Source organism: Archocentrus centrarchus, chromosome 3 (genome assembly GCF_007364275.1).
Source record: "Archocentrus centrarchus isolate MPI-CPG fArcCen1 chromosome 3, fArcCen1, whole genome shotgun sequence".
Taxonomy (NCBI): domain Eukaryota; kingdom Metazoa; phylum Chordata; class Actinopteri; order Cichliformes; family Cichlidae; genus Archocentrus; species Archocentrus centrarchus.
This window is the reverse complement of record NC_044348.1, coordinates 422,289-446,508: the sequence shown is the minus strand read 5'-3', so window position 1 is coordinate 446,508 and position 24,220 is coordinate 422,289. Positions and strand designations below refer to the sequence as shown.

Here is a 24,220-nt window from a genome sequence, read left to right as displayed (position 1 = left end):
GCAGACCCAGGCGGTAAACGTGACTACATAGAAAAGCAACGAAGATGTTAAGAAACGTTTATTCACTTTATACATCTTTACAGTTCTTGCGTCACCAGAAACAGACCAGAATGAAGCATTTCTTTATCTTTATCGTCGGTGCTGGACGGAGTGCATGACAAGTGTCTACAGGAATGTCGGTCCATAATGAGGTGCTGCCACGCTTCATACATGGTTGTCCAGCAGAGCCTCCAAGAGTCTGGAACTGTTTGTAATTGCAGTTGTTACCACAATGAATTTATAACCTGAAATAAAAATAGAAATGATAGTTCTTTCAGCTTTTGTTTTACTCAGTTTCTTATCTGTTATCACATATAACAACACGAGACAATATTGCATGGCTTTGCCTTAAACTGGGTCTATTCTGAAGAAACCAACTCTTAGTTTTTGTCTCTTAGTGCTGTTCATACCTCCTGACTCTGTAATTTTTATTCATCTATTTCTACTTAACTGGCCCTATACACACCATTGTGATGTTTACCTTTATCTCTGCCGAGGAACCGAAGGGCAGAAATCTCAGAGAAGGTGCATCCACCGAGGAACATGACCAGTATAATACGCTGAGCGTCACTCTTTCCCCTTGAATCGGCTCCACTGTTGCCTAATTAGAGAAGGAAAACCTTCTGATCAAATCAAAAACATTTAGATGTGGATTTACTTCTTTTCTGTTTTGGCATTGACCTCAAATTAATCCATTTTTTTCCACTGAACTAACCTGTAATGGCAAATTCATGCCCATTTAGCAGCCTGGTGACTTCTTCTAGTCCTGTCCATCCATCTCGCTCCAGCACCTATGCAGCATATACCAAGGATAGAATTTAAATATTTTTTGAAAAGAATCTGGCTCACAGATTTAACGTATCCTTCTGGTTCACTCGCCTGCTCGATGAGTTTGCAGCTCAGAGGGATGTAGGCACCGCTAAAGATATAAGCCATATCTCGAGGGACACGCAGGTCATATTCTTCATCTGTCTTTGGCACCTTTATGCAAATTATGACAAGTTACCATTTGAAAGAATTAGAAGTTAGTTAAAAACAAAATGCCTTTCTGAACAGTATGTACTGCATTTAAAAAAAAAAACATGAAGATTTATTAAAGAGGACATCTTATTTGTTTCCTTATTTTGTCATAAATACTGTACAATGTAGGATTCTCATATTAAACATGCTTAAAGTTTCAAACAGTGAGGCCACTGAGGTATTTGCAATGAATCCTTGTGTGCAGCAGATCAGTCTTCAGATGCTCTAAACACTTATTCAGATTTCTTTTACTTTCAGCTCTGTATGACGGCAGTGAGAGAGGATAGTCTTAATATGGCCGCGTCACACACCTGCCTTATAAATCTTATGATTGTGTGGGGCAGCCAATCAGGGGAAAAAAGCTTAAAGACAGGGTTGCTTTACAAGGAGTGGTAATAAAACAGCTTTTTTTTCAGACAGAGGGTGAACACAGGTGCTACACCAAGGCTCAGTATGAGATCAATAAGGATCATTTTGAACTGTTGACCATGCAAAGCTGTTCTGGTATAGTCCAAAAATAAAAATATGGAGCATATGGAACTAGAAATTAGCCTAATAGGTCCTCCTCAACAATAATTTACCAAGTTAAGTTTTCTGCTCAAGGCTCTGAAATTGCTCTTCTTCGCCAGAGAGGAAAAAGCATCTGTCAGTTTTCCTGGAAAAACCAAAAAGAAGAAAAGTCAAATCAGATTTCCTTCTTGATGCATAAAATAATCCAGGCTTTCCCCGAAATAAAGAAGCCAGTTTTACCTGCAGTTTTATCATTAACCAGTTTGCCCACTTTGCTCTCCATGACAGTGAGCGTCTCTCCCGGCTGCTGCTCAACCAGCAGCCCCAGCTGCCTCAGGTTGGAAAATGTGAGCAGGTGATCCACTCCATAGCTCTAATGAGGCCACGCAGAGTGGAATGTTAGGCATTAGCCAAATGAAGACCCTTAACCCCTTAACTGGCAGCAAAAAAAATCACCTGAAACAACTACATAACACCCTCTGGTTATTATTGGCTCTGAACAACCCATTTCATAGCCTATTAACCGGCTGCGTCTGGTCCGCGGGCCGAATGAAGTGCATTTATATGGCAGGCTAGACCCGCTCATTTTGACTGACACCTCATTCGGCCAATCATGTTAAGAAATGGGTTTCCCAGAGCCAATAATACTCAGAGGGCATCACGTAGCTTTGTCAGGTGATTTGGTGCAGCCAGTTACATGATTGGCCGAATAACGTGTCAATAAAAATGGGAGGGTCTAGCCTGCCATATAAAAGGGACTACAAACGGCCCGTCACCGGGCCCTTGCCAGTTAAGGGGCTACAAGCCAAAGCTGGCCATAAAAAGCAATCTGCCACCGCAAGTTGCCCGAGGAGCCGCAAAAACATTCAATCTTAATAAAGACATAGATCTTTGAAACTAGGCCTGTAATTTCCCCAAACTGCTGCAGGATTTTTGAAAGCATTCCTCAAACAGATGGAAATAGAACATTTTTAGCTACACTGATTTACATTTGATGCTCCAGTGTAGGGATGGACTACATTATATTTTTTGCCCAGAGGGCCACACTGTTAAATTAATTGAAAGGCCACACACTGGATGAATGGAAAATACACTCAGTGCTGAAATAAATTGAACTCCAGGCAGATTATTTTATAAGAGGATATTTGATGTGTGTCTCAGTTATTGTAATATTACAATGAAAAGATCATCTGTCATAAAACATGCTTGTCTGATGAATGAATACCCATTGCATTATAGATATGGAATCAAAATGTATTATTTTACTTGTACAGCTGCTTGAGGGTTAATACCTTTGCAGCAGAGGTCAACATCTTTGAATGGGAAAAAAAAATACACTACATGGATTAAAGTATTGGGCCACCAATGATGCTTCCACATAATTGGAAGCATAGAATAGTCCAAAATATCTTGGTAAGCTGAAGCATTAAGATTTTTCTTTAGTGGAACTAAGGGCCCAGGCCAACCTGAGACAAACAAAACCACAGCATTATCTAATCCCTCCTCCACAACGTTACAATTGGCACAGTGCAGTCAGGCAGGTAACGCTCTCCTAGCATGTGCCAGTCACAGAATTGTCCATCATACTACCAGACAGAGAAGCGTGACTCCACAGAACATGTTTCCACCACTCCAGAGTCCAGTGTTGATGTGCTTACTACCACTCTGTCCAATCCTTGGCATTGTGCTTTGCGATGCAAGGCCTGCATGCATCTGCTCAGGCATGGAAACCCATCCCATGAAGCTCCTGGTGCAGTTCTTGTGCTGATGTTAATGCCAGAGGAGGTTTCGAACTCTGCAGTTACTGAGCCAGCAGAGCGTTGGCGACTATGCGCCTCAGCACCTGGCAACAGCACTCTGCAACTTTGTGGCTCATAAATACTTCCACCTTACAGTAATACTGCTTAAAGCAGATTGTGAAATTTCTTCCCTCCTAGATATTCACCAACAAGCTTTTTGCCAACGGTGCCATCCAGTTACAGTACTACACTCGAATTCAGTGAGCTCTTCAGAACGACCCATTCTTTCACAAATGTTTGTAGACTGCACGGCTAGCTGCATGATTCTATACAAATGTGCCGATGGGACTGAAAGGCCTGAATTCAAAGGTGTGCAGCCCAACTCTTTCCTCCATATAGTGTACTTGCCTACCATTTATCAACAAAAATGCTGCATTATAGTTGAATGCATAAATAATAAATCATTTGAGATGGCCACCTCTCTTTACAGGACCATCATTAACATGATGCTGCGTTTGATCAAATTTGAGGGTTGTTTTGTTTTCTCATGAGTACATCATGGGGAAAAACTAAAATAATTAAGAGCACTGATTGCTTTTTACTATTCCTGTTTTCCTGTTCATGAAGCACTTAGATAACTGAATAGATAAATCTCCCAGCAAAGAGACTGGAATTTTATTCAGTAAGAGCTCAAAAACTGAGAGGTTTTATTGCACAAATGCCTTACAGCCATCATCACCCTACAGGCAGTATGAATGCTTAAATCATCTGAAGTGAACAGAAAAGAGCATAGTTTTCAAAGACATCAGCAGAAATGCAATTTCAGATAAAAGTAAAAAATACTGATACTAATAGCATTCGTACTTCTACCATGACAAAAACCACTTTTAAAGATTTGTTGTACCTCACCTGCAAATACTGCGCTTTCAATGAACGGTAGTCTTTTGGCAGCAGTCCTGTGACAAAAGAGCATCACAACAGCTGTAAACACAGCAAGACAACAGGTTTGGGTCTCTGACAAAACAATGAAAGACAGTTCACCATTTTCTGTGATAGACAGCAGACAGAGCAGCCTGAGACTTTCTACCATGGAGACCTAGAGAAGAGAAAAGAGTTATTCAGCAGATGCTTTTCCTCTTTATTTCTGGACTCTCTTTGAAGCAAACTCACCTGTCTGTTGATGTGTTCCTCTATGTAAGAAATGCATTCACGGATTTCAAATCCTTCAAGTAACACTGGGAAAACACAAGGAATCAACATTTGTAAGCACTAAAATCCTGCCCTGGAGTTTAAAAATGACAAACTGTTATTTCTGACAACATACAGTATCTGGCATAACCAAAATGAATCTAACCTAATGTATAGACACCACTTAACTTGCAGCATGGGGAGAGGAGCATACACAGAGATATAGGCGTGTTTGTTTAGCTAACTCGGAGAGGATTTTTACTTTCCCCATCCAGCAAACAGGTCCTGTGTGGAGTTTGCACATTCCCCCTGTGCCTGGGTCAGATCTCTTCAGGTACTCTAGATCCTCACACAGTAAAAAGACACTCTTGTTTGGCTAATTGGTGATTCTAGATTGGCCGTAGGTGTGAATGTGAGTGTTAATGGTTGCCTGTTTTTCTGTGTTAGCCCTGTAATGGACTAGGGTGTGTATTCTGTCTCTTTCCCTGTGACAGCTAGGATAGGCTCCATCCCTCCTGTGACCCTAAAGTGGTTAAGAAAATAGATGGTTGGATGACATTCCCAAGCCTCACAACTAAGTGCTAAAACCTAACATAAACCTAACTCTACCTTAACTTACTGAGGTCATTATTGGCTACTACCCCATTCTTAACTAACCCCAGGTAGTGCAGGAATATGCAATTTGTGGTTCTATTAAAGTGTTCTTCTCCCAAGTCTTGGCAATCAAGGAACACAGAAAATAATTTGGTAGTTGCTGCTGTCATACTGTGACCAGTTCTGAAATAATGTTGCTGTTTCTATGATGCTTGCTGGGTTTATGGCTGCCTACACGTGACACATTTCAGAGACATCTGTAAATTACACTTCTAAAAAGATCCCAAATGGGATCATCTGTAGTTGATGCAAACAACAGTAGGTTACCTACTGAAATGACAACACTGTGACATCAGACGCCCACATCTGTCAGCCAAGTCTTAGGAGGCCTTTCATGCTCTTGTGCTGAGCCCCCTCCTGTACTGCCTCTACACCCATGACTGCAGTCCGGCCCACAATAACAACCTCATCGTCAAATTTGCTGACGACACCACAGTGGTCGGACTCATCTCAAAGGGAGATGAGGCAGCTTACAGAGAGGAGGTCTTGAAGTTGACAGCCTGGTGTTCAGAGAACAACCTGGTACTGAACACCATGAAAACCAAAGAGATCATCATCGACTTCAGGAAGCACAGGACTGACCCAGCTCCCCTCTACATCAACGGCGAGCATGTGGAGAGGGTCCACACCTTCAGGTTTCTTGGTGTCCTCATCTCTGCTGATCTCTCTTGGTCAGATAACATCACAGCTGTTATCAAGAAGGCTCAGCAGCGACTTCACTTCCTGAGGGTCCTCAGGAAGAACAACTTGGACTCAAACCTGCTGCTGACCTTCTACCGCTCATCCATTGAGAGCCTGCTGACGTACTGTATCACAGTATGGTACGGCAGCTGCACTGAGGCAGACAGGGTCAGGCTTCAGAGGGTAGTCAAGACAGCACAAAGAATCGTTGGCTGCCCTCTCCCCTCCCTGATGGACATCTACACCTCCCGCTGCATCAGCAGAGCCAGGAACATCATCAAGGACAGCTCACACCCTGGCTTTGACCTGTTTGACCTGCTGCCCTCTGGCAGGCGCTACAGGTGCATCAAAGCCAGAACAAACAGACTCAAGAATAGTTTCTTCGCCAGAGCAATCACCACCCTGAACTCACACACTCACCCACTGTAACTGTGCAATATTATATTATTCATACTGAACAATATCTGACATTCCTATATTGTGTAATATCCAGTATTCATTCACTAGTGCAATATTCATTCACCAAGTGCAATATTCATCATCTTCATTATTATATGTATACACATATTTACTTTTCTTACAATGTACAGATGCACCAATGTATGTATATATTTTTATACATTCTATTTTTTGTATATTTTACACATTGTTTATTTCTGTATATCTCTTGATTATATTGATCATACGAGATTATAATATTTTTATAATATTTTTATTTTAGAGAGTTTGATTTTCTGTTACATGGCACTGAACAGGAGTGGCCCTCCAATCTCATTGTACATCCTGTATAATGACAATAAAGGCATTCTATTCTATTCTATTCTATACATATGAAACCAACACTCAATGTGTAGTATGTAACAAAAACATGAACCTTGGTTTGGGCTTTCAGGTGTTAATATCCCTTCAATATAACCTGAATGTAATAAAGACTGTAGTAGAGTATTCTTACAGTGTTCTGTCTTCAGCAGCTCCTGAAAGTCCTGCTTTGTTTTCTTCTTCATTATCGACTCACTGGCACCAATGTCTGGAAGAGAATGTGTTCTTCAGCGTTGCAGATATTACTTGGAATCAGATCTGCGGTACAGCACTGAAACACTCACGCAGGCTCAGCAGTCGATGTTCCTGCTTTAACCCTTTTAGCTCCTCGGACACAAATGTCTTCATCTGCTTTATGTCCATCCCCTGTCGTTTCTGTAGAATTATTCAAAAAACAGGATAGAAAGTGTCAGCTGTTTCACCCACAGTAGCTACAATGACTGCTGAGCAGTATGAACAATTACTCACATCATATGCAGTCTGCAGATTCCTGGCTTTCTGACTGAGAAAACCAAAGACGTTGGAGAAATGCTCATTTCTGATTTCGCTGAACACCTGTGAAATATTTGACAGATTAAACAGACTTCAGTTAAAATCGTGACAATCACCAGCCTGCAGCTGAGTGCAGGCTAATGTCAGCCTTACCTTATCCTGAGAGTTCAGCATGACTTTCAAACTTTTGTCAGAGGAGGTAACATCGGGTCCAAACTCCACGCATCCTATGCAACAGATGGAGTGATCAGGGGCAAAACACTCTGTTCAAGGCTTCAAATATGGGACTCTGCAAACCAGTGAGTTATATAAAATGCTTTCTGTATGTATTTTCCTTTAAGAGGCCACCAGTGATGTGTTTCTCATAAGCAATGATGTGAACATGTGTGGATTTCATCAAATAGCAGCATCTAGGCTGACTGACCGTTTACTGATACGTACCACATTTGATTCTAAATATATCATCGACGAGTCCTTCATAGACAACTTGTGAGCACAGAGGAGTGACAAAGTCCACGTCTGCAAAGACAATGACAACATTAGGATGGGAAGTAAGAACATGGCCTGTCATCCTCTGAGAGAAGGATGCTTGTCTCCTCACCTCTGTCAATGAGAAAAACATTCCCTATTTCAGCCTGACGAGCTTTTTGTTCTCCCTGTTCTACCTGCACCCTCCATGACTCATACACCATCTGGTATCAGACAGACATAATTAAACAACAGCCTGACACAGGTAAAAGACAAACTGGATGTGACGAACTTAAACCAGTCTGATGTGACTCGTGTTTGGTCTCTAATCATACTGCACCTTTGAACAGCGCCCGATCCCGTAGAACTTTGAGAATGGGCCATAAAGGGAGTAAAGGAGGTGGAGAGCGCTGCCGGCGGTCCTCACCCAACGCTGGTCTCCGGCCTGCAAAAATATAAGATTTATATGCACCATCAGAGGATTTGGAGTTACACCACTAATTCAACAACGGGCTTAAGAACTAAACAGGTCCAGTGAGAAACGGTAGAATTATTCATTTCACTGTGTGACATGGTGATTATTAACACATTAATAACACCCAAACTTCCTTTGTGCTGTCAAAACCTGGCTGCTACTTGCACTCTTAATTCCTGTGGAAGGTGTACTTTCACAGGACTGACTACAGCCCAATGAAAACCTCCCTTTTTTTTTTTACATTACTAGTTTTTGAAAATTACTTGAACCTGCAATAACTTTGACTTTTTTTGGTCACTTGAGCACAGCCAAATTTTGCTGTAAATTTTTAAGTTGAAATTATGAATCTTATGAACAGTGCGTTTGTATCCAGCAAGAGGATGTGAAGCCCATATTCACTTTCTTTAACTGTTTTTTTTTTTTTGTCACCCAAGAGAAACAGCTGGCTCATTAGCTGCTCAGTGCTCCACTCATCTAGTCTATTAACTGTGTCTGTCAGCTGTTTGATGATGAACAGTTATTATGCCGTGTTTTTAGAGCTGTCTCATAGGGATGAAAACAACCTTACAAGAGTGCTTAACAGTGAACCTCAGCCACAGAGTCTCTTCACACTAGCAAATTATTATGACAAAAATATTGATTATGAAGGGATTTAAACTGTCAGTTAAATTACTAAACAAAATAAGTAACTGGCCAATAGCTTAAGCTATTGAGCTTTTCCAAGCCTCTATTTACTAGGAAGTTGTCTCGAAAGAATTCTGGCAGCTCCAGACTGATGACGTCATCATCAAGTGGAAGGAGGTAGAAAGCCCATTCATCTGTGGTCACATCTGCGGGAAAGGCAAAAGCAGCTTTTACACTTCTTTTCACGAACACTCATCATTCCTACAGAAAAAAGAAGAAGCTTACCACCAAAGGTCCCCTGCTCCTCCAGCACAGCCTCACAGGCGTAGAACTGTTTCCACAAAGAAGGGTCAGCAGGTCAGTATCAAGAACTCGAGCCAATACAAATCCAAGCAACGTGGACACAACAGAAGAATGGGAAATACCTTCTGTGGGGTAAAGATGATCTTGTATCTTCTAAATTTTCCTGCTGCCTTGTCTGCATTCACCACATCTGCAACAAGAAATAATGCATGTCACTTTGTTTCAGTTTCACTACAAGATTTATCCAAAAATTTGCACTAATACCATCAAGCCAAGAGAAGATGGAAATATTACCACATATCCATTTCACAGTTTGTATTCTTGGTCTGATTAGAAAGCAGAGCCTGTAAAAAGAACAATGTCGCATTATCAGTCACATCACGTGTGTGTGTGTGTGTGTGTGTGTGTGTGTGTGTGTGTGTGTGTGTGTGTGTGTGTGTGTGTGTGTGTGTGTGTGTGTGTGTGTATACAGTTCTGTATTAGCATGAAGGTGCAGAGCTCACTGATCTGAGGTGCTGATAACAGGTTTGTGCTCCACTTTGTAGAGTTTGTCAACTTCATGTTGCTGCCAAATAAGGGGACAAAATGCTGTTAAAAACATGCTGGAACTGTAACATTTCTTAAGAGATGCTTTATCAGAAGAGGCAGGACAGTAGTAGTTCACCTTTAGTGTTGATACATTAGCAATCCGATCCAGAGGGCTCATTAAGTCTGCCTCAATGAAGAGGTCTTTCTTCCCAGGCAGCTGTGAGACAAGAGAGGAACTTGTAAGACAATCTGTCCAGCTGCAAATACACACAGTATGTTTTTTTTTTTTTATTGTTCACAAAAGAGGATCCCTTGTTTTGTTGCAGTCTCTGTTTTTTGTTTTTACCAAATCTGAAGGACGATATTCTTACATGTAGTCTGCACACAACTTCTTCACTGATTTTGACAAAGTCCATTTTTGCCTAATTAAATCATTAAAATGTAAAACAGAGTTTGGAGCAATGTTTAATTTTTTATTAAAGGCTGAGCAGTTTGGGGGGGGGGGGGGGGGCTTTACTGAGTATTTACAGCAGCAGTATGTGTATGTGGTAGTAACTGAGAATAAACTACAGTATTATTATTTATTCATGCGTTTATTTGAAGATAGTACAAAGCCAAAGATTCAGATTTTGAAACTGAGAAATTTCATTGCCAGGAACAGAGGGGCAACAGAAGACTAGAAAAAAGTTCCTAGTTGCTCCAACAAATAGTAATTCTTTCATTAGTAACGTGAATAAATACAGAATTACAGAGAGAGAAATAAAGATGGTGGGAAAACAGTTGAACATATAAGAATAACATTTCTCAGTGTAAAATCTCAAGAGATGAGTGTCAGAGGTTCAAAACTATAGATACCAACAGACCCTTCACACCCTCTCCATATCGTACTGGACAGCCACAGGAGCACGTTCAGCAAAAGACACCACAGAACACCACAGCAACTCATTCCAACCTGTGGTCATCAAACTTTACAACTCCTCTTTTATGACACCTGGACCATTTTCACTTGTAATAACTTGTTTATATTCAATTCAATTCAATTTTATTTATATAGAGCCAAATCACAACAGTCACCTCAAGGCGCTTTGTATTGTGGGTAAAGACCCTACAATAATACAGAGAAAACCCAACAGTCAAAATGACCCCCTATGAGGGGTTCAGGGTCACCTGATCCAGCCCTAACAATATGCTTGATCATAAAGACAAGTTTTAAGCCTAATCTTAAAAATAGAGAGGGTGTCTGTCTCCTGAATCCAAGCTGGGAGCTGGTTCCACAGAAGAGGCGCCTGAAAGCTGAAGGCTCTGCCTCCCATTCTACTCTTAAGTATCCTAGGAACCACAAGTAAGCCAGCAGTCTGAGAGCAAAGTGCTCTATTGGGGTGATATGGTACTATGAGGTCTTTGAGATAAGATGGGGCCTAATTATTCAAGACCTTGTATGTGAGGAGAAGAATTTTAAATTCTATTCTAGATTTAACAGGGAGCCAATGAAGAGAAGCCAATATGGGAGAAATCTGCTCTCTCTTTCTAGTCCCTGTCAGTACTCTAGCTGCAGCATTTTGGATCACCTGAAGGCTTTTCAGGGAGCTTTTATATATTATATTATATATTTTATATATAATAATGTATTCTGATTTTATTAGATCCACTGGAAAACATTAAACCCTCCTACTATCTGCACACAGAGGTCTGAGGTACCTTCCAGGAATGGTGGCAGCCAGGGGCGTAGGAATGAGTTTCCTATTGGGGGGGGACACATATTGGAAACCTGACAGATCCATAAATACTCTGAGAAAAGCATTTAAAAAATGCTATTTGATCCTTTACTTTCTTATTTTTCAAATGTTTCTTGGAAAAATAGTGTTGTGTACACTTATATGATTGCATGTATAATTTACATATGTATATGTTTTATAATCGTAGGATGTGGACAAACTGGCTTGAGCACAGATAAATGTTACCAGTGCATAGATAATTCTTACCAGTGCATACTTACCAGTGCACAGAGAAATGACACCAATGCACAGATAAATGTTACCAGTGCACAGATAAACGTTACCAGTGCACAGATAAATGTTACCAGTGCACAGATAAATGATACCAATGCACAGATAAATGTTACCAGTGCACAGATAAATGATACCAATGCACAGATAAATGTTACAAGTGCACAGATAAATGTTACCAGTGCACAGATAAACGTTACCAGTGCACAGATAAACGTTACCAGTGCACAGATAAACGTTACCAGTGCACAGATAAACGTTACCAGTGCACAGATAAATGTTACCAGTGCACAGATAAACGTTACCAGTGCACAGATAAACGTTACCAGTGCACAGATAAATGTTACCAGTGCACAGATAAACATTACCAGTGCACAGATAAATGTTACCAGTGCACAGATAAATGTTACCAGTGCACAGATAAACGTTACCAGTGCACAGATAAATGATACCAATGCACAGATAAATGTTACCAATGCACAGATAAATGTTACCAGTGCACAGATAAATGTTACCAGTGCACAGATAAATGTTACCAGTGCACAGAGAAATGTTACCAATACACAGATAAATCGTCCCCTTAGAATTATAAGGTTCTTTTTGACGAAACTGAGTTATTGTCATATACTTATTTGCTGACCGCTTATCAACAATATATAAGAGTTTTTTTTCAAATATATATTTTTGGGCATTTTATTCACAAAACAATAAGGTTCTATCTGCAAAATCAAGCTTTAACTTGGTACTATAAGGTTCTATCTGTGAACCAATAGGCACTTGAAATGTTCACAAGAGAGCCAATCAGGCTGCTTCTTTTTTGTAATGTTGGTGCCCAATGTCAAGCAAAGGAGCAGAGGAGATGCTAGAGAAAATGTTTCATGGTAAGCTGGGGCTGTTTACAAGACATCTAAAAAATGAGTTGACAACAGACAGAAGTACTAATGGCAGGAAAATTCTTAACTTTTGATTTTTTTTTTTTTTTAGATTGCACTGAGCTGTTTCTTTGCACTGTTAGCTACGAAGCTAGCGAGCTAACACTAGTTTTGTATTGTTTGTCTGTGGTCAGTGCTAACATAAAAAACAAATAATGTAGTTGATAATATTGAGAATAGTCAAAGGTCATAATATAAGTTACCTAACGTATAAAATATTATTGATTGAAGAATGACTTCAGATTTTAATATATTCTATGACCTAGCAGTGGTACCATGCTAATGAGCTCGGTCTATTTTTATTTCTGTCATCAAACTCCAGAAGAGCAAGTACAAGAAAAAACACCAGAAAAGGGACGGCAAAGAAATTGTTACATTTTTCCTGAATAAATACAACCGAAAGAAAACAGTTCATTGTCAGTGACATTTTAATTCAGAATGATTTTAATTAAAGATCCAAGTTTAAATTAAAACCGCAAGCGGTGATATCGGGCCCTCGCACTCCGCGCGCGTCGACCTGTGGCGCTCGTCGACCCGTGCCGCACTCGGAGGTTTTGTGATCGTGATGGGTCTCTAGAAAGTTGAATTCTTTTATAGGAAAAGGTATCTTTTGCTCTCGGCATAGACGCAATGGAATATTTGGGGGTGTGTTCACGGCTCCAGCATGCAAAATAGGGCATGGGTCTGATTGACTTTTTTGATGGGCTGTTTGTCTAGATGATGTGGAGCCAATTTGGTCTCACTGGGTGAAATGCCCTAGGAGGAGTTCATTCAAATAGCAGGCCTGAAAATGGCAAAAATTGACACTTTCAATTGAAGATGCTGGACTTCCTGTAGGGTTTGGAGTATGGCTCCAAGAGACTTTTTTGTATGTCTTAGGATGTTACATGAGTGTGCAAAATTTCAGAGCTGTAGATAAAATGTAACTCAGGGGCTAGCTAAAAAACATGGTATATTATGATATTTAAAGCTGCCAGTAGGGGGCGCTCTAACGTTTATGGACTTTATGCATATCAATGTGTTCAGGGCAGGAGGCTTATCAAATAGATGAGGATTTTGTAAGGAATGGTGAAAGATATTTCATGTATTTCAGAGCAAAACTAATTCTGTGGACGGTCATACAAATTTTCATTTGCTTCTGTAGGGGGCGCTATTGCGCCTACAGTCTTGAATCTGTAGTTATGGATTCAGCCTGGGTGTGTACATGAGTGATTAAATTTTCAGCCTGATCAGACAAAGCATGTGCGAACAAGTGCACAAACAATTTTGGTGGTGAGGGAGAAAAACAAAGGCCAAATTTAATGGCCTGGTGTGACAAGGCCGTTTAATATTTTGTAAAGATTTCCACAATATTTGATGGGCTACTTGTGTAGATGATCTGGAGCCAATTTGGTGTCAGTGGGTGAAATGCCCTAGGACGAGTTCGTTCAAATAGCAGGCGTGGAAATCGCAAAAATTGACACCTTCAATTGAAGATGGCTGACTTCCTGTAGGGTTTGGGGTATGGGTCCAAGAGACTTTTTTGTACGTCTTAGGATGTTACATGAGCCTGTACATTTTCATACATGTAGATAAAACGTAGCTCCGGGGCTACTCAAAAAACATGCTATTTTAAGATATTCCGAGCTGCCACTAGGCGGCGCTCTAACGTTTATGGACTTTATGCATATGAATGTGTTCAGGGCAGCATGCTTATCACACCACTGAAGTTTGAGCCAGATTGGGCAAGTTGGCTTTGAGTTACAGCCATTTTTGTGTTCATGGCGAATCATCGAACTTTGCCGTCCCATAAGGGTCACGCCCTTTTGTCAAAAAGTCACAGTTTTGAAAACACAGTAAGTCCAACTTCTTAAGGCTTTCCAGGTGAAATTTGAGATGGTTCTGCTAAACCACCTTGGAGCTGGACCTCCAAGTGTAAAATATGACATTTCCTGTTCCCACTAGGTGGCGCTGCGACTGATATTAAATATTGTCATATGTATGTGTTCAGGGGGGCACCCTCATCCTACTGGAGAAGTTTGATGCACATTGGATCATGTAGGTATGAATGAGAGGCAATCAAATTTTCATGGCGAATGATCAAAGTTCAAAGGGGCATAAGGACCCCTCCCCCTTGGCAAAAACTCACCATTTTCGAGATTTAGATTCCCCTGGGGGTGTAGGTTAGACAAACCAAATATGAAGATGATAACGTCTAAAACCTCTGAGTTATTAGAAAAAGTGTGAGGGCTGCAAATCGCCAAATTTGCATAATTAATTCAAAATGGCGGACTTCCTGTTGGGTTTAGGGCATGGCTCCAAGAGGATTTTTTGTGCGCCTGGACATGATATACATGTGTATGAAGTTTCATTCATGCACGTGAAACACAGCGGTGGGGCTCCAGTTTAGGGGGCGCTAGCGAGCCATTTGGGCGCGCCCTTGCCCGAGCCCATTAAAATACTTAAATTTTCACCAGGTGTGACGCATGTGCAAAGTTTCATGAGTTTTTGAATATGATAAAGCCCCCAAAAAGCCAATTCATTTGCCTGAATAATAATAATAATAAAAAAAAAAAAAAAATAATAATAAACGAAGCAATTACAATAGGGCCTTCGCACAGTTCGTGCTCGGGCCCTAAAAAATCTACCTTTTAAGTGGGATGAGTTTTTGGATTTTTGTACTCAGTGGACATGGACTCAGAATCTAAATGTTTATTCAGAATTTTAAAGAATGCTTTTTCAGGTAGATTGCAGCATGTAAAATTTAAAAAGATCTAGGCTAAATGGGAAAAAAAAAAAAAAAAACATTGTGGTAAATTATCCAAAATTTGTTTGACTCTCTGTACAAATTTTATTGAAATTTGAGTTTGTTTATATGTCAAACTATACGCCCCCTAAATTTATATCAAATGTTTATTTTGTTCTATTTATTTATTATACATTTTATTTTTACTTGTTGGTTTTCATATAATTATATGTTGAGTTATCTTAAGAAAACTTTGGAAAAATAAAGGTTGGGAAAAAAGAGGGCTCAGTCTGCCAACATGAGTTTAATGAAAAGTTTGATTTTTTTTTTTTTTTTTTTAAATTGTACAAAATTGTGTAATAAATGTTGTGCAGCAAGGCGGCATGGTGGTTAACACTACTGCCTCACAGCTAGATTGACATCTAGGTCTGGGTTTGATTCCACCTTGGCCCTGGTCTCTCTTTACATGTTTTCCCCGTGTCTGTGTGGGTTTCCTCCCACAGTCCAAAGCCATGCAGTTACTGGGGTTAGGTTAATTGGGCACTCTAAATTGCCCATAGGTGTGAATGGTTGTCTGTCTCTCTGTGTTAGCCCTGCAACAGGCTGTATACCTATACAGTACACCCTGTATATTTTTTATTGACCCTTAACAGAATAAGCAGAAGAGAATGGATGGATGGAGATGTTGTAGCATTGAAACATTCAAAGATAAAACTTTGTCAAGCATCATCTTCTAGTAAAGGGAAGGGAAATGTGTCCGTAAAAACAGTTTGCCATGAAAGAAGAAATTTTAAAAAAGTCACAGAATTCATTAAATTTGATTTAACCATCCTTGTGGACACTCTATTATATCTATAATTTTATGGTTTAAAACTTACTATAAGTTAAATATTTTTCATTCCTTGAACATCAGTAGTAGTTTTCACATTTTGCAGATAGAACCTTATAATTCCAAACAAAAAAGGAGTTTTTAGAATTAGAAGGTTCTATCTGCATTATACTTGTTCAAAAAAAAAAAACATTTGCACATTTAATAGGATTTTGATATTACTGATTTAGAATAGATATAGGGTGTGTTTCATAATCATGTGTGAACAAGACTTATTCCATGTGTAATTTTTGCTATACAGAGTGCAAAAACTTTAAAGCTCAATATCTCAAAACTGGTCAGAACATAGATAGAACCTTATAATTGTAAGGGGACGAAATGTTACCAACACACAGATAAATGTTACCAATTCACAGATAAATGTTACCAGTGCACAGATAAATGTTACCAGTGCACAGATAAATGTTACCAATGCATGGATAATTGTTATCAGTGCATACACAAATATTACCAGTGCATAGATAATTGTTACAAATGTATAGATAATTCAATTCAATTCAATTTTATTTATATAGCGCCAAATCACAACAAACTGTCGCCTCAAGGCGCTTTGTATTGTGGGTAAAGACCCTACAATAATACAGAGAAAACCCAACAGTCAAAACGACCCCCTATGAGCAGCACTTGGCGACAGTGGAAAGGAAAAACTCCCTTTTAACAGGAAGAAATCTCCAGCAGAACCAGGCTCAGGGAGGGGCAGTCATCTGCTGTGACTGGTTGGGCTGAGGGGAGAGAAAGACATGCTGTGGAAGAGAGCCAGAGATTAATATCAATTAATGATTAAATGCAGAGTGGAGTATAAACAAACTAAATAAGGTGAATGAGAAACAGTGCATTATGTGAACCCCCCAGCAGACTAGGCCTATAGCAGCATAACTAAGGGATGGTTCAGGGTCACCTGATCCAGCCCTAACTATAAGCTTTATCATAAAGGAAAGTTTTAAGCCTAATCTTAAAAATAGAGAGGGTGTCTGTCTCCCGAATCCAAGCTGGAAGCTGGTTCCACAGAAGAGGCACCTGAAAGCTGAAGGCTCTGCCTCCCATTCTACTCTTAAGTATCCTAGGAACCACAAGTAAGCCAGCAGTCTGAGCGCGAAGTGCTCTGTTGGGGTGATATGGTACTATGAGGTCTTTGAGATAAGATGGTGCCTGATTATTCAAGACCTTGTATGTGAGGAGAAGAATTTTAAATTCTATTCTAGATTTAACAGGGAGCCAATGAAGAGAAGCCAATATGGGAGAAATCTGCTCTCTCTTTCTAGTCCCTGTCAGTACTCTAACTGCAGCATTTTGGATCAGCTGAAGGCTTTTCAGGGAGCTTTTAGGACAGCCTGATAATAATGAATTACAATAGTCCACCCCTAGAAGTAATAAATGCATGAATTAGCTTTTCAGCATCACTCTGAGAAAGGATGTTTCTAATTTTAGAAATATTGCGCAAATGCAAAAAAGCGGTCCTACATATTTGTTTAATATGTGCATTGAAGGACATATCCTGGTCAAAAATGAAGCCAAGATTTCTCACAGTGTTACTGGAGGCCAAAGTAATGCCATCCAGAGTAAGTATCTGGTTAGACACCATGTTTCTAAGATTTGTGGGGCCGAGAACAAGAATTTCAGTTTTATCTGAATTTAGAAGCAGGAAATTAGAGGTCATCCAGGCCTTAATATCTTTAAGACATTCCTGCAGTTTAACTAATTGATGTGTGTCATCTGGATTCATTGATAGGTAAAGCTGAGTATCATCTGCATAACAATGAAAATTGATGCAGTGCTTTCTAATAATACTGCCTAAGGGAAGCATGTATAATGTAAATAAAATTGGTCCTAGCACAGAACCCTGTGGAACTCCATAATTAACCTTAGTGTGTGAAGAAGACTCCCCATTTACATGAACAAATTGGAGTCTATGAGATAAATATGATTCAAACCACTGCAGTGCAGTACCTTTAATACCTATAGCAAGCTCTAATCTCTGTAATAGAATGTTATGGTCAACAGTATCAAAAGCTGCACTGAGGTCCAACAGGACAAGTACAGAGATGAGTCCACTGTCAGAGGCTCTAAGAAGATCATTTGTAACCTTCACTAATGCTGTTTCTGTACTGTGATGAATTCTGAAACCTGACTGAAACTCTTCAAATAAACCGTTCCTCTGCAGATGATCAGTTAGCTGTTTTACAACTACTTGTTACCAGTGCACAGATAAATGTTACCATTGCACAGATAAATGTTACCAGTGCACAGATAAATGTTACCAATGCACAGATAAATGTTACCAGTGCACAGATAAATGTTACCAATGCACAGATAAATGTTACCAGTGCACAGATAAATGTTACCAGTGCACAGCTAATTGTTACCAGTGCACAGATAATTGTTACCAATGCACAGATAAATGTTACCAATGCACAGATAATTGTTACCAATGCACAGATAAATGTTACCAGTGCACAGATAAATGTTACCAGTGCACAGATAATTGTTACCAATGCACAGATAAATGTTACCAATGCACAGATAAATGTTACCAGTGCACAGATAATTGTTATCAGTGCACAGATAATTGTTACCAATGCACAGATAATTGTTACCAATGCACAGATAAATGTTACCAGTGCACAGATAATTGTTATCAGTGCACAGATAAATGTTACCAATGCACAGATAATTGTTACCAATGCACAGATAAATGTTACCAGTGCACAGATAATTGTTATCAGTGCACAGATAATTGTTACCAATGCACAGATAATTGTTACCAATGCACAGATAAATGTTACCAATGCACAGATAAATGTTACCAATGCACAGATAATTGTTACCAATGCACAGATAATTGTTACCAGTGCACAGATAATTGTTAGCAGTGCATAGACAAATGTTACCAGTGCACAGATAATTGTTAGCAGTGCATAGACAAATGTTACCAGTGCACTAGCATAGTTTCATTACAAATGTATGTGAGCTTGGGGGCCCCCTGGTGGTGGTAGCCGCATATGTCGACTATGCCTCAGTCCGGCTCTGTTCACGGGAAGCATCCCGACATACTGTTTTACCTCATTCAAGAGTTTCTGACTCCTGCAGCTGTCTCCCACCTCCCAAACACTCAGAGCCGTTCAGAGGAAGGGGAGAGCGCATGTTGTGCCTTCAAAATAAAAGCACGCGAGTTAAAGATTTCATAATCAAGTATTTTTCTCCTCCGCTGTGTAATTTTTGGTTGGGACAAATGCGCCTGTCTCCAATATTGGGGGGGGGGGACACGTTCCCTCCCTCCCGCCCGGTTCCTACGCCTATGGTGGCAGCATTTTCCAGAGAACTGATTGGTCAGTGGGTGGAGATTTCATACATGGTGATCTCTAATCTGGTAGCACCATAAGTTACCATGGCAATATGCTCCATTAAGAAGTGAACCATCTTTGTAGTACAGAAAACCCAGAGTTAACCCTGAAGTTTCCTGGACAAGATGAAATCCTGCTTCATAGTAGATGACTGCCCCTCCCTGAGCCTGGTTCTACTGGAGGTTTCTTCCTGTTCAAAGGGAGTTTTTCTTTCCCACTGTTGCAAAGTGCTTACTCACAGGGCGTCATCTGACTGTTGGAGTTTTCTCTCTAATATTACAGGTTCTTAAATAACATGTCTGTGTAGTAAAATGATGGAAGTATAATTAAAAAGCCACTGTCATAGACATACTTTACATGCCAATCATGTTACTGATGGGTATGTCTTCAGCAGAAGCCAGGTGGCAGCCTCTCGACCCAAATTAAGCAGAGGCACGTCGCTGTGACTTGCTCCTACCTGTTCCAGCAGATAGATGAGCTGATCTCTGGCCAGTCTCTTGAGCAGGGAGAAGTCAGGGAGCTCCGGGGAATCTCTCCTGGTACTGTGAGCCATGCTGGACACACGACGGAGACTTGACAATACTCATCCACTGCTAGCAAAAAAATAAAATAAAAAATATATACTCGTATACTACAACATAAACACAGTGCACATTAATAAATGCTACAACCAGCAGAAACAATAAGATGGGCAGAGATCTGTACTGATCACCCTCCCTGCTGGCTTAGCTTCCAAGCTAAAAACACATTCATTATATAAATGATCGTCGAAAATGCTGACACTAGTGTGTAAAACTGACCCGCCAGAGTATCAAATAAATGCCAGCAATTTGACGGTGTGCGTCTTGCAACACATAAAGAGAAACGGATTTTAGCTCATGTTAGCAGCTACCTGCTTCCGTAGCTAAATAACCGGAATTGATCCCATTACCAGCTGTTTCTGCCCGGACACTACTAAGAAAGGACCGCTACACTTGTCAAATCACCGACCTAAACTCGCTTTTTTGTCATTGAGCTCCACGAGACTTTGTACCATGAGCTCAGACGCAGCGTTATTGTTAGAAACGGTTCAATTTGCCGCAGAGAAACACCGTAACCAGAGACGTAAAGATCCAGAGGGAACGCCGTATATAAATCACCCCATAGGTAGGTATGTTTTCACTGTAGTTTGACGTCTTCAGGGGAGTGCGTAAATCTGGGAAGTCTCTTACTGTTAAAGTTTTTTTTTTTTTTAAATAGCTTCTGATGGTTAACCTGAGAATGTTGGAGGAGGTAAAATTAAAACCCAATTAGATTTCGACCAGTAGTTATCAGGGGTGACTCGCTTACACCACCTATATCAGTAATAATATATGTTTGCCATTAAATAACAACCAATTGCTTAGCAGAAATTAAAACTATATTTAATTTAAAATAAGCATCTTTATTTTATAGTAGCTTGCTGTCTAACAGTGATACGTTATACTTTTCAACAATAAATTCTGTCGCTTAACGTGCAATAGTATCTCGGTCGAGGTGGAGCTCGGTTTACACGGTTTTTGTTTCGGCACCTGCTTGTAGGATTTGGCAGCATCTAGCGGTGGGTTGCAGATTGCAATGAACCGAATATCTCTCCCACTCCTCCGTTTTTCTTCGCTGAGCTAATAATAACAGGTGGCCGTGTTTTTCCTGTAAGGGCTCCAGAGCGCTGGAACTGTGGGGGGCCTGACAGGGTCAAAATTAAAACGAATAAAGGCACGTACCAAAAATAATACTGAAAAACATGAATTACTAATTACTCTGTTCTTTAATTATTTACCTCTGCTCATTTATTGCTATCTCATTTAATTTTTCATTAATTTATTTTTATTCATGTTATTTTGCCTTTCTGACCCTTTTTATTTCCCCAAAACGTTTTTATTTTGTTTTTTTTTTCTTATATTTATTTGTGCATTCTGCTTCATTATGTAGGTGAGGACCTAGTGATTGCTAGAAATATATATCTAAATAAACCTCTTTTTAGAGTATGGCTCAGTGGTTTTGCTTATCTTGGCTGTAGCTAGCAGTGTCATTGATGGGCAGTCATGTGCTTCAGTGATTAATCTCGCTTGTGTCAGGGGCGGGCTGGGGTTTAAATTCAGCCCGGGAGTTTGGTTTGGAGAGGCCTTTTATCCGATTCTACAACGGACAAACCATAGTTTTAAAACAAGAGAACTTTATTTGCAGTATAAAAACACTATTTATTCAGCAGCATTAAAACAACTGTATGTGCATGTAGCAGCAAAGGGGGAGAGATGGGTAAAAAAAATTCTGATCACCAGCCGGTTCGGCCTGGAAATGACCGGCCGTTCGGGAAACCTCCCGAGTCTCCCGATGGCCACCACACCCCTGGCTTGTGTGTAAAGAAAGTTGTTGGTAGTACGTCCACCTCTGCTTTATAAACTGTACTTTCCTTTTTGAAGATGAGGTATGAGTTGTGTTTTCTACAAAGTGTAGCAGGAGCTCTTTTAGGGAGGATGAAACATGTCTGAGTGCATATGACAGAGAGTCTTCTTGTTCTCTAAAGTGACTTCTCTTAGCAGCTGGAAACAGTGGCGCGTCTTGTTGACTGTCCTCTCTGCTGCTCACAGCTCTCTGTGTGTGCTTTTAAGGAGTAGCGAGAATCCTCAGCCACGAAGGGGGAGTCACAGACATCGAAGTTTTGCAGGTGAGTTATTAGTTGTTGTCCGTTAGCCACAGTCACGTGCATCCATTCTTGTTTTGGTGAGCCTGTGTGCTTCCCTGCCCTGCAGGCTGCTCTGCTTCATGACACAGTGGAAGACACAGACACAACCCCTGCAGAGCTGGAAGCTAATTTTGGGGTGACCGTGGCTCGCATTGTTCAGGAGGTGACAGATGACAAAAGTCTGCCAAAGAGGGAGAGGAAGCGTCTACAGGTGGAACACGCACCTCACTGCAGCCAACAGGCCAAACTGGTTAAACTAGCTGATAAACTGTACAACCTGAGGGACCTGAACCGCTGCACTCCTGTTGGTCAGTACTTCTCTGTGTACAACCCTGTTTGCTAAAACCTTGTGATCCAGTGTTTTTAAAAAAAAAAAAAAAAAAAATGGCACAAAAAGTAAGGAAATTGTTACTCTGTCTCTTATTTCTTTATTGTAACAATTCTTATTGGCAATAAATGTTATTTCCCCTTAAATGGAGCCACATTTGTAAGGAAAATCTTCTCTGCCAGTGCCAAACAGCTTATTCTGCTACTGACTCTTGTTTTGAGCTTCTGGTACCCCAGGTGCTGACAGGCTTGTCATCAATGATGCAATCTCAATGCAGAGTGGTATCGAGATGAGATTCTGCAACCAGTGGCAATCAAATATCTCCACATTCTGGAACTGAACTCTATCCTCCAAGATGATAACGCTCGCCCCCACTGAGCGGGATTTATCAGAGACTACCTCCAGATTTTGGGAACGAAGAGGATGGAACGACCTGCCTGCAGTCCTGACCTCAACCCCATTGGGCACTTTTGGGATCATCTTGGGTGTGCTGTTTGTTTAAGAGTGACCAACACAACAACACTGGCCGACTTGCAAAAAATGCTGGCTAAAGAATGAGATGCCATCACACAGCAGTGTGTGACCAAGCTGGTGACCAGCGTGAGGAGGAGGCGCCAGGCTGTTGTGGCTGTGTATGGTTCTTCCACATGCTGCTGAGACCCCTGTTTGTGAATAAATTGTTGAATTGCCAATGTGTTTGTTTCTTCAGACTTCAATCATTCAATCCAATAAATGACACAAACAAGAGTCAATAGGAGAGGAGGCCCCGTGGTGTACACCCAGGACAAGCTGGAACGATTATCTCTATTAGCTGGCCTGGGAACACCTTGGGGTCCCTCTGGATGAGCTGGAGGAGGTGGCTGGGAGAGGGAAGCCTGGACTTCTCTGCTTAGGCTCCTGCCCCTGCAACCTGGCCCTGGATAAGCGGAAGAGAATGGATGGATGGATGGATGGATGGACAAGAGTCAATAGCAGAATAAGCTGTTTGGTATTGGCAGAGAGGACTTGACAAGTTTTTCATGGACACAGCCCACATACTCAACTCTGCTGCTCAACCCACAAATGTATTTTCCTTACAAAAATGGCCCCACTTGAGGGGAAATAAACAGGCTTTTCAACAGCATAAGAATTATTGCCAAGAAGCATTGTTACGAATAAGAAATAATCAACATAAATTTCCTTATTTTTTGTGACAAGTTTAGATTTTTTTTTTTTTTTTAGGTCACAATTCATTCTGTTTCTGTACATGCTTGGCAGGTTGGACGGCTGAGCGGGTGCAGGAGTATTTTGTGTGGGCCTCTGAGGTGGTGAAAGGCCTGAAAGGAGCCAATTTAGCTCTGGAGAAGAAACTGGAGGAGCTCTTCAAACAGAGAGGAGTCCAGCTCTGACAGCAGGGCCACACACAGTGGAGAGTGGGCTATTTAAATTACAAATAAAAATGCTTTTTCATTTGTAAATAGTCAAAATAAAAAAATTTAAAAAATCATTTATAATACTGTGCCCTTAAATTTTGTGTATTTAAATGTTAAATGTATTTATATGTATATGTTTTGGCAGGATAGTTGAATTCTTGAGTTTGGTGTTGTGTTCAGTGTTGAGTATCAGTTCAAGGGTAAAAGATGTTACTACTTCATTTGGTTGCTGTAACTTCTGCACAAAAACACTGTCTGTTAAAAAATGAACCCATTATACACATTTGCAGGACTGCATTACACAAAGTATACAATATGCCACTAAGCATTTTTAACTATACAT

General features: G+C 40.4%; 2 protein-coding genes across 5 annotated transcripts; one reads left to right on the top strand and one right to left on the bottom strand.

The window, feature by feature from the left end:
* Positions 1–45: 45 nt before the first annotated feature.
* Positions 46–20,391, bottom strand: vps33b (VPS33B late endosome and lysosome associated). Of its 4 annotated transcripts, none has more exons than XM_030720242.1 (24): positions 20,234–20,391; positions 19,891–20,026; positions 9,677–9,757; positions 9,516–9,577; positions 9,307–9,356; positions 9,135–9,202; positions 8,995–9,040; positions 8,821–8,915; positions 7,951–8,055; positions 7,744–7,834; positions 7,584–7,661; positions 7,296–7,369; positions 7,119–7,205; positions 6,935–7,025; positions 6,784–6,858; positions 4,479–4,543; positions 4,350–4,404; positions 4,218–4,264; positions 1,810–1,942; positions 1,641–1,714; positions 919–1,020; positions 755–830; positions 521–640; positions 46–284 (listed from the first exon to the last, which is right to left on the bottom strand). In XM_030720242.1, exons 2-24 carry the CDS (start codon positions 19,984–19,986, stop codon positions 205–207), a joined length of 1,851 nt encoding a protein of 616 aa, XP_030576102.1. In that variant the 5' UTR covers positions 19,987–20,026; positions 20,234–20,391; the 3' UTR covers positions 46–204. The 4 variants fall into 4 exon arrangements, with proteins under 4 accessions (XP_030576102.1, XP_030576094.1, XP_030576111.1 ...); XM_030720234.1 differs by having other exon boundaries at positions 19,891–20,023; XM_030720251.1 differs by having other exon boundaries at positions 20,326–20,391.
* Positions 20,392–20,436: 45 nt separating this feature from the next.
* On the top strand, positions 20,437–23,902 carry hddc3 (HD domain containing 3). Its single transcript, XM_030720358.1, has 4 exons — positions 20,437–20,579; positions 22,064–22,119; positions 22,205–22,445; positions 23,723–23,902. The coding sequence occupies exons 1-4, from the start codon at positions 20,468–20,470 to the stop codon at positions 23,851–23,853; spliced, it is 540 nt and encodes a 179-aa protein (XP_030576218.1). The 5' UTR covers positions 20,437–20,467; the 3' UTR covers positions 23,854–23,902.
* The last annotated feature ends 318 nt before the right edge of the window (positions 23,903–24,220 follow it).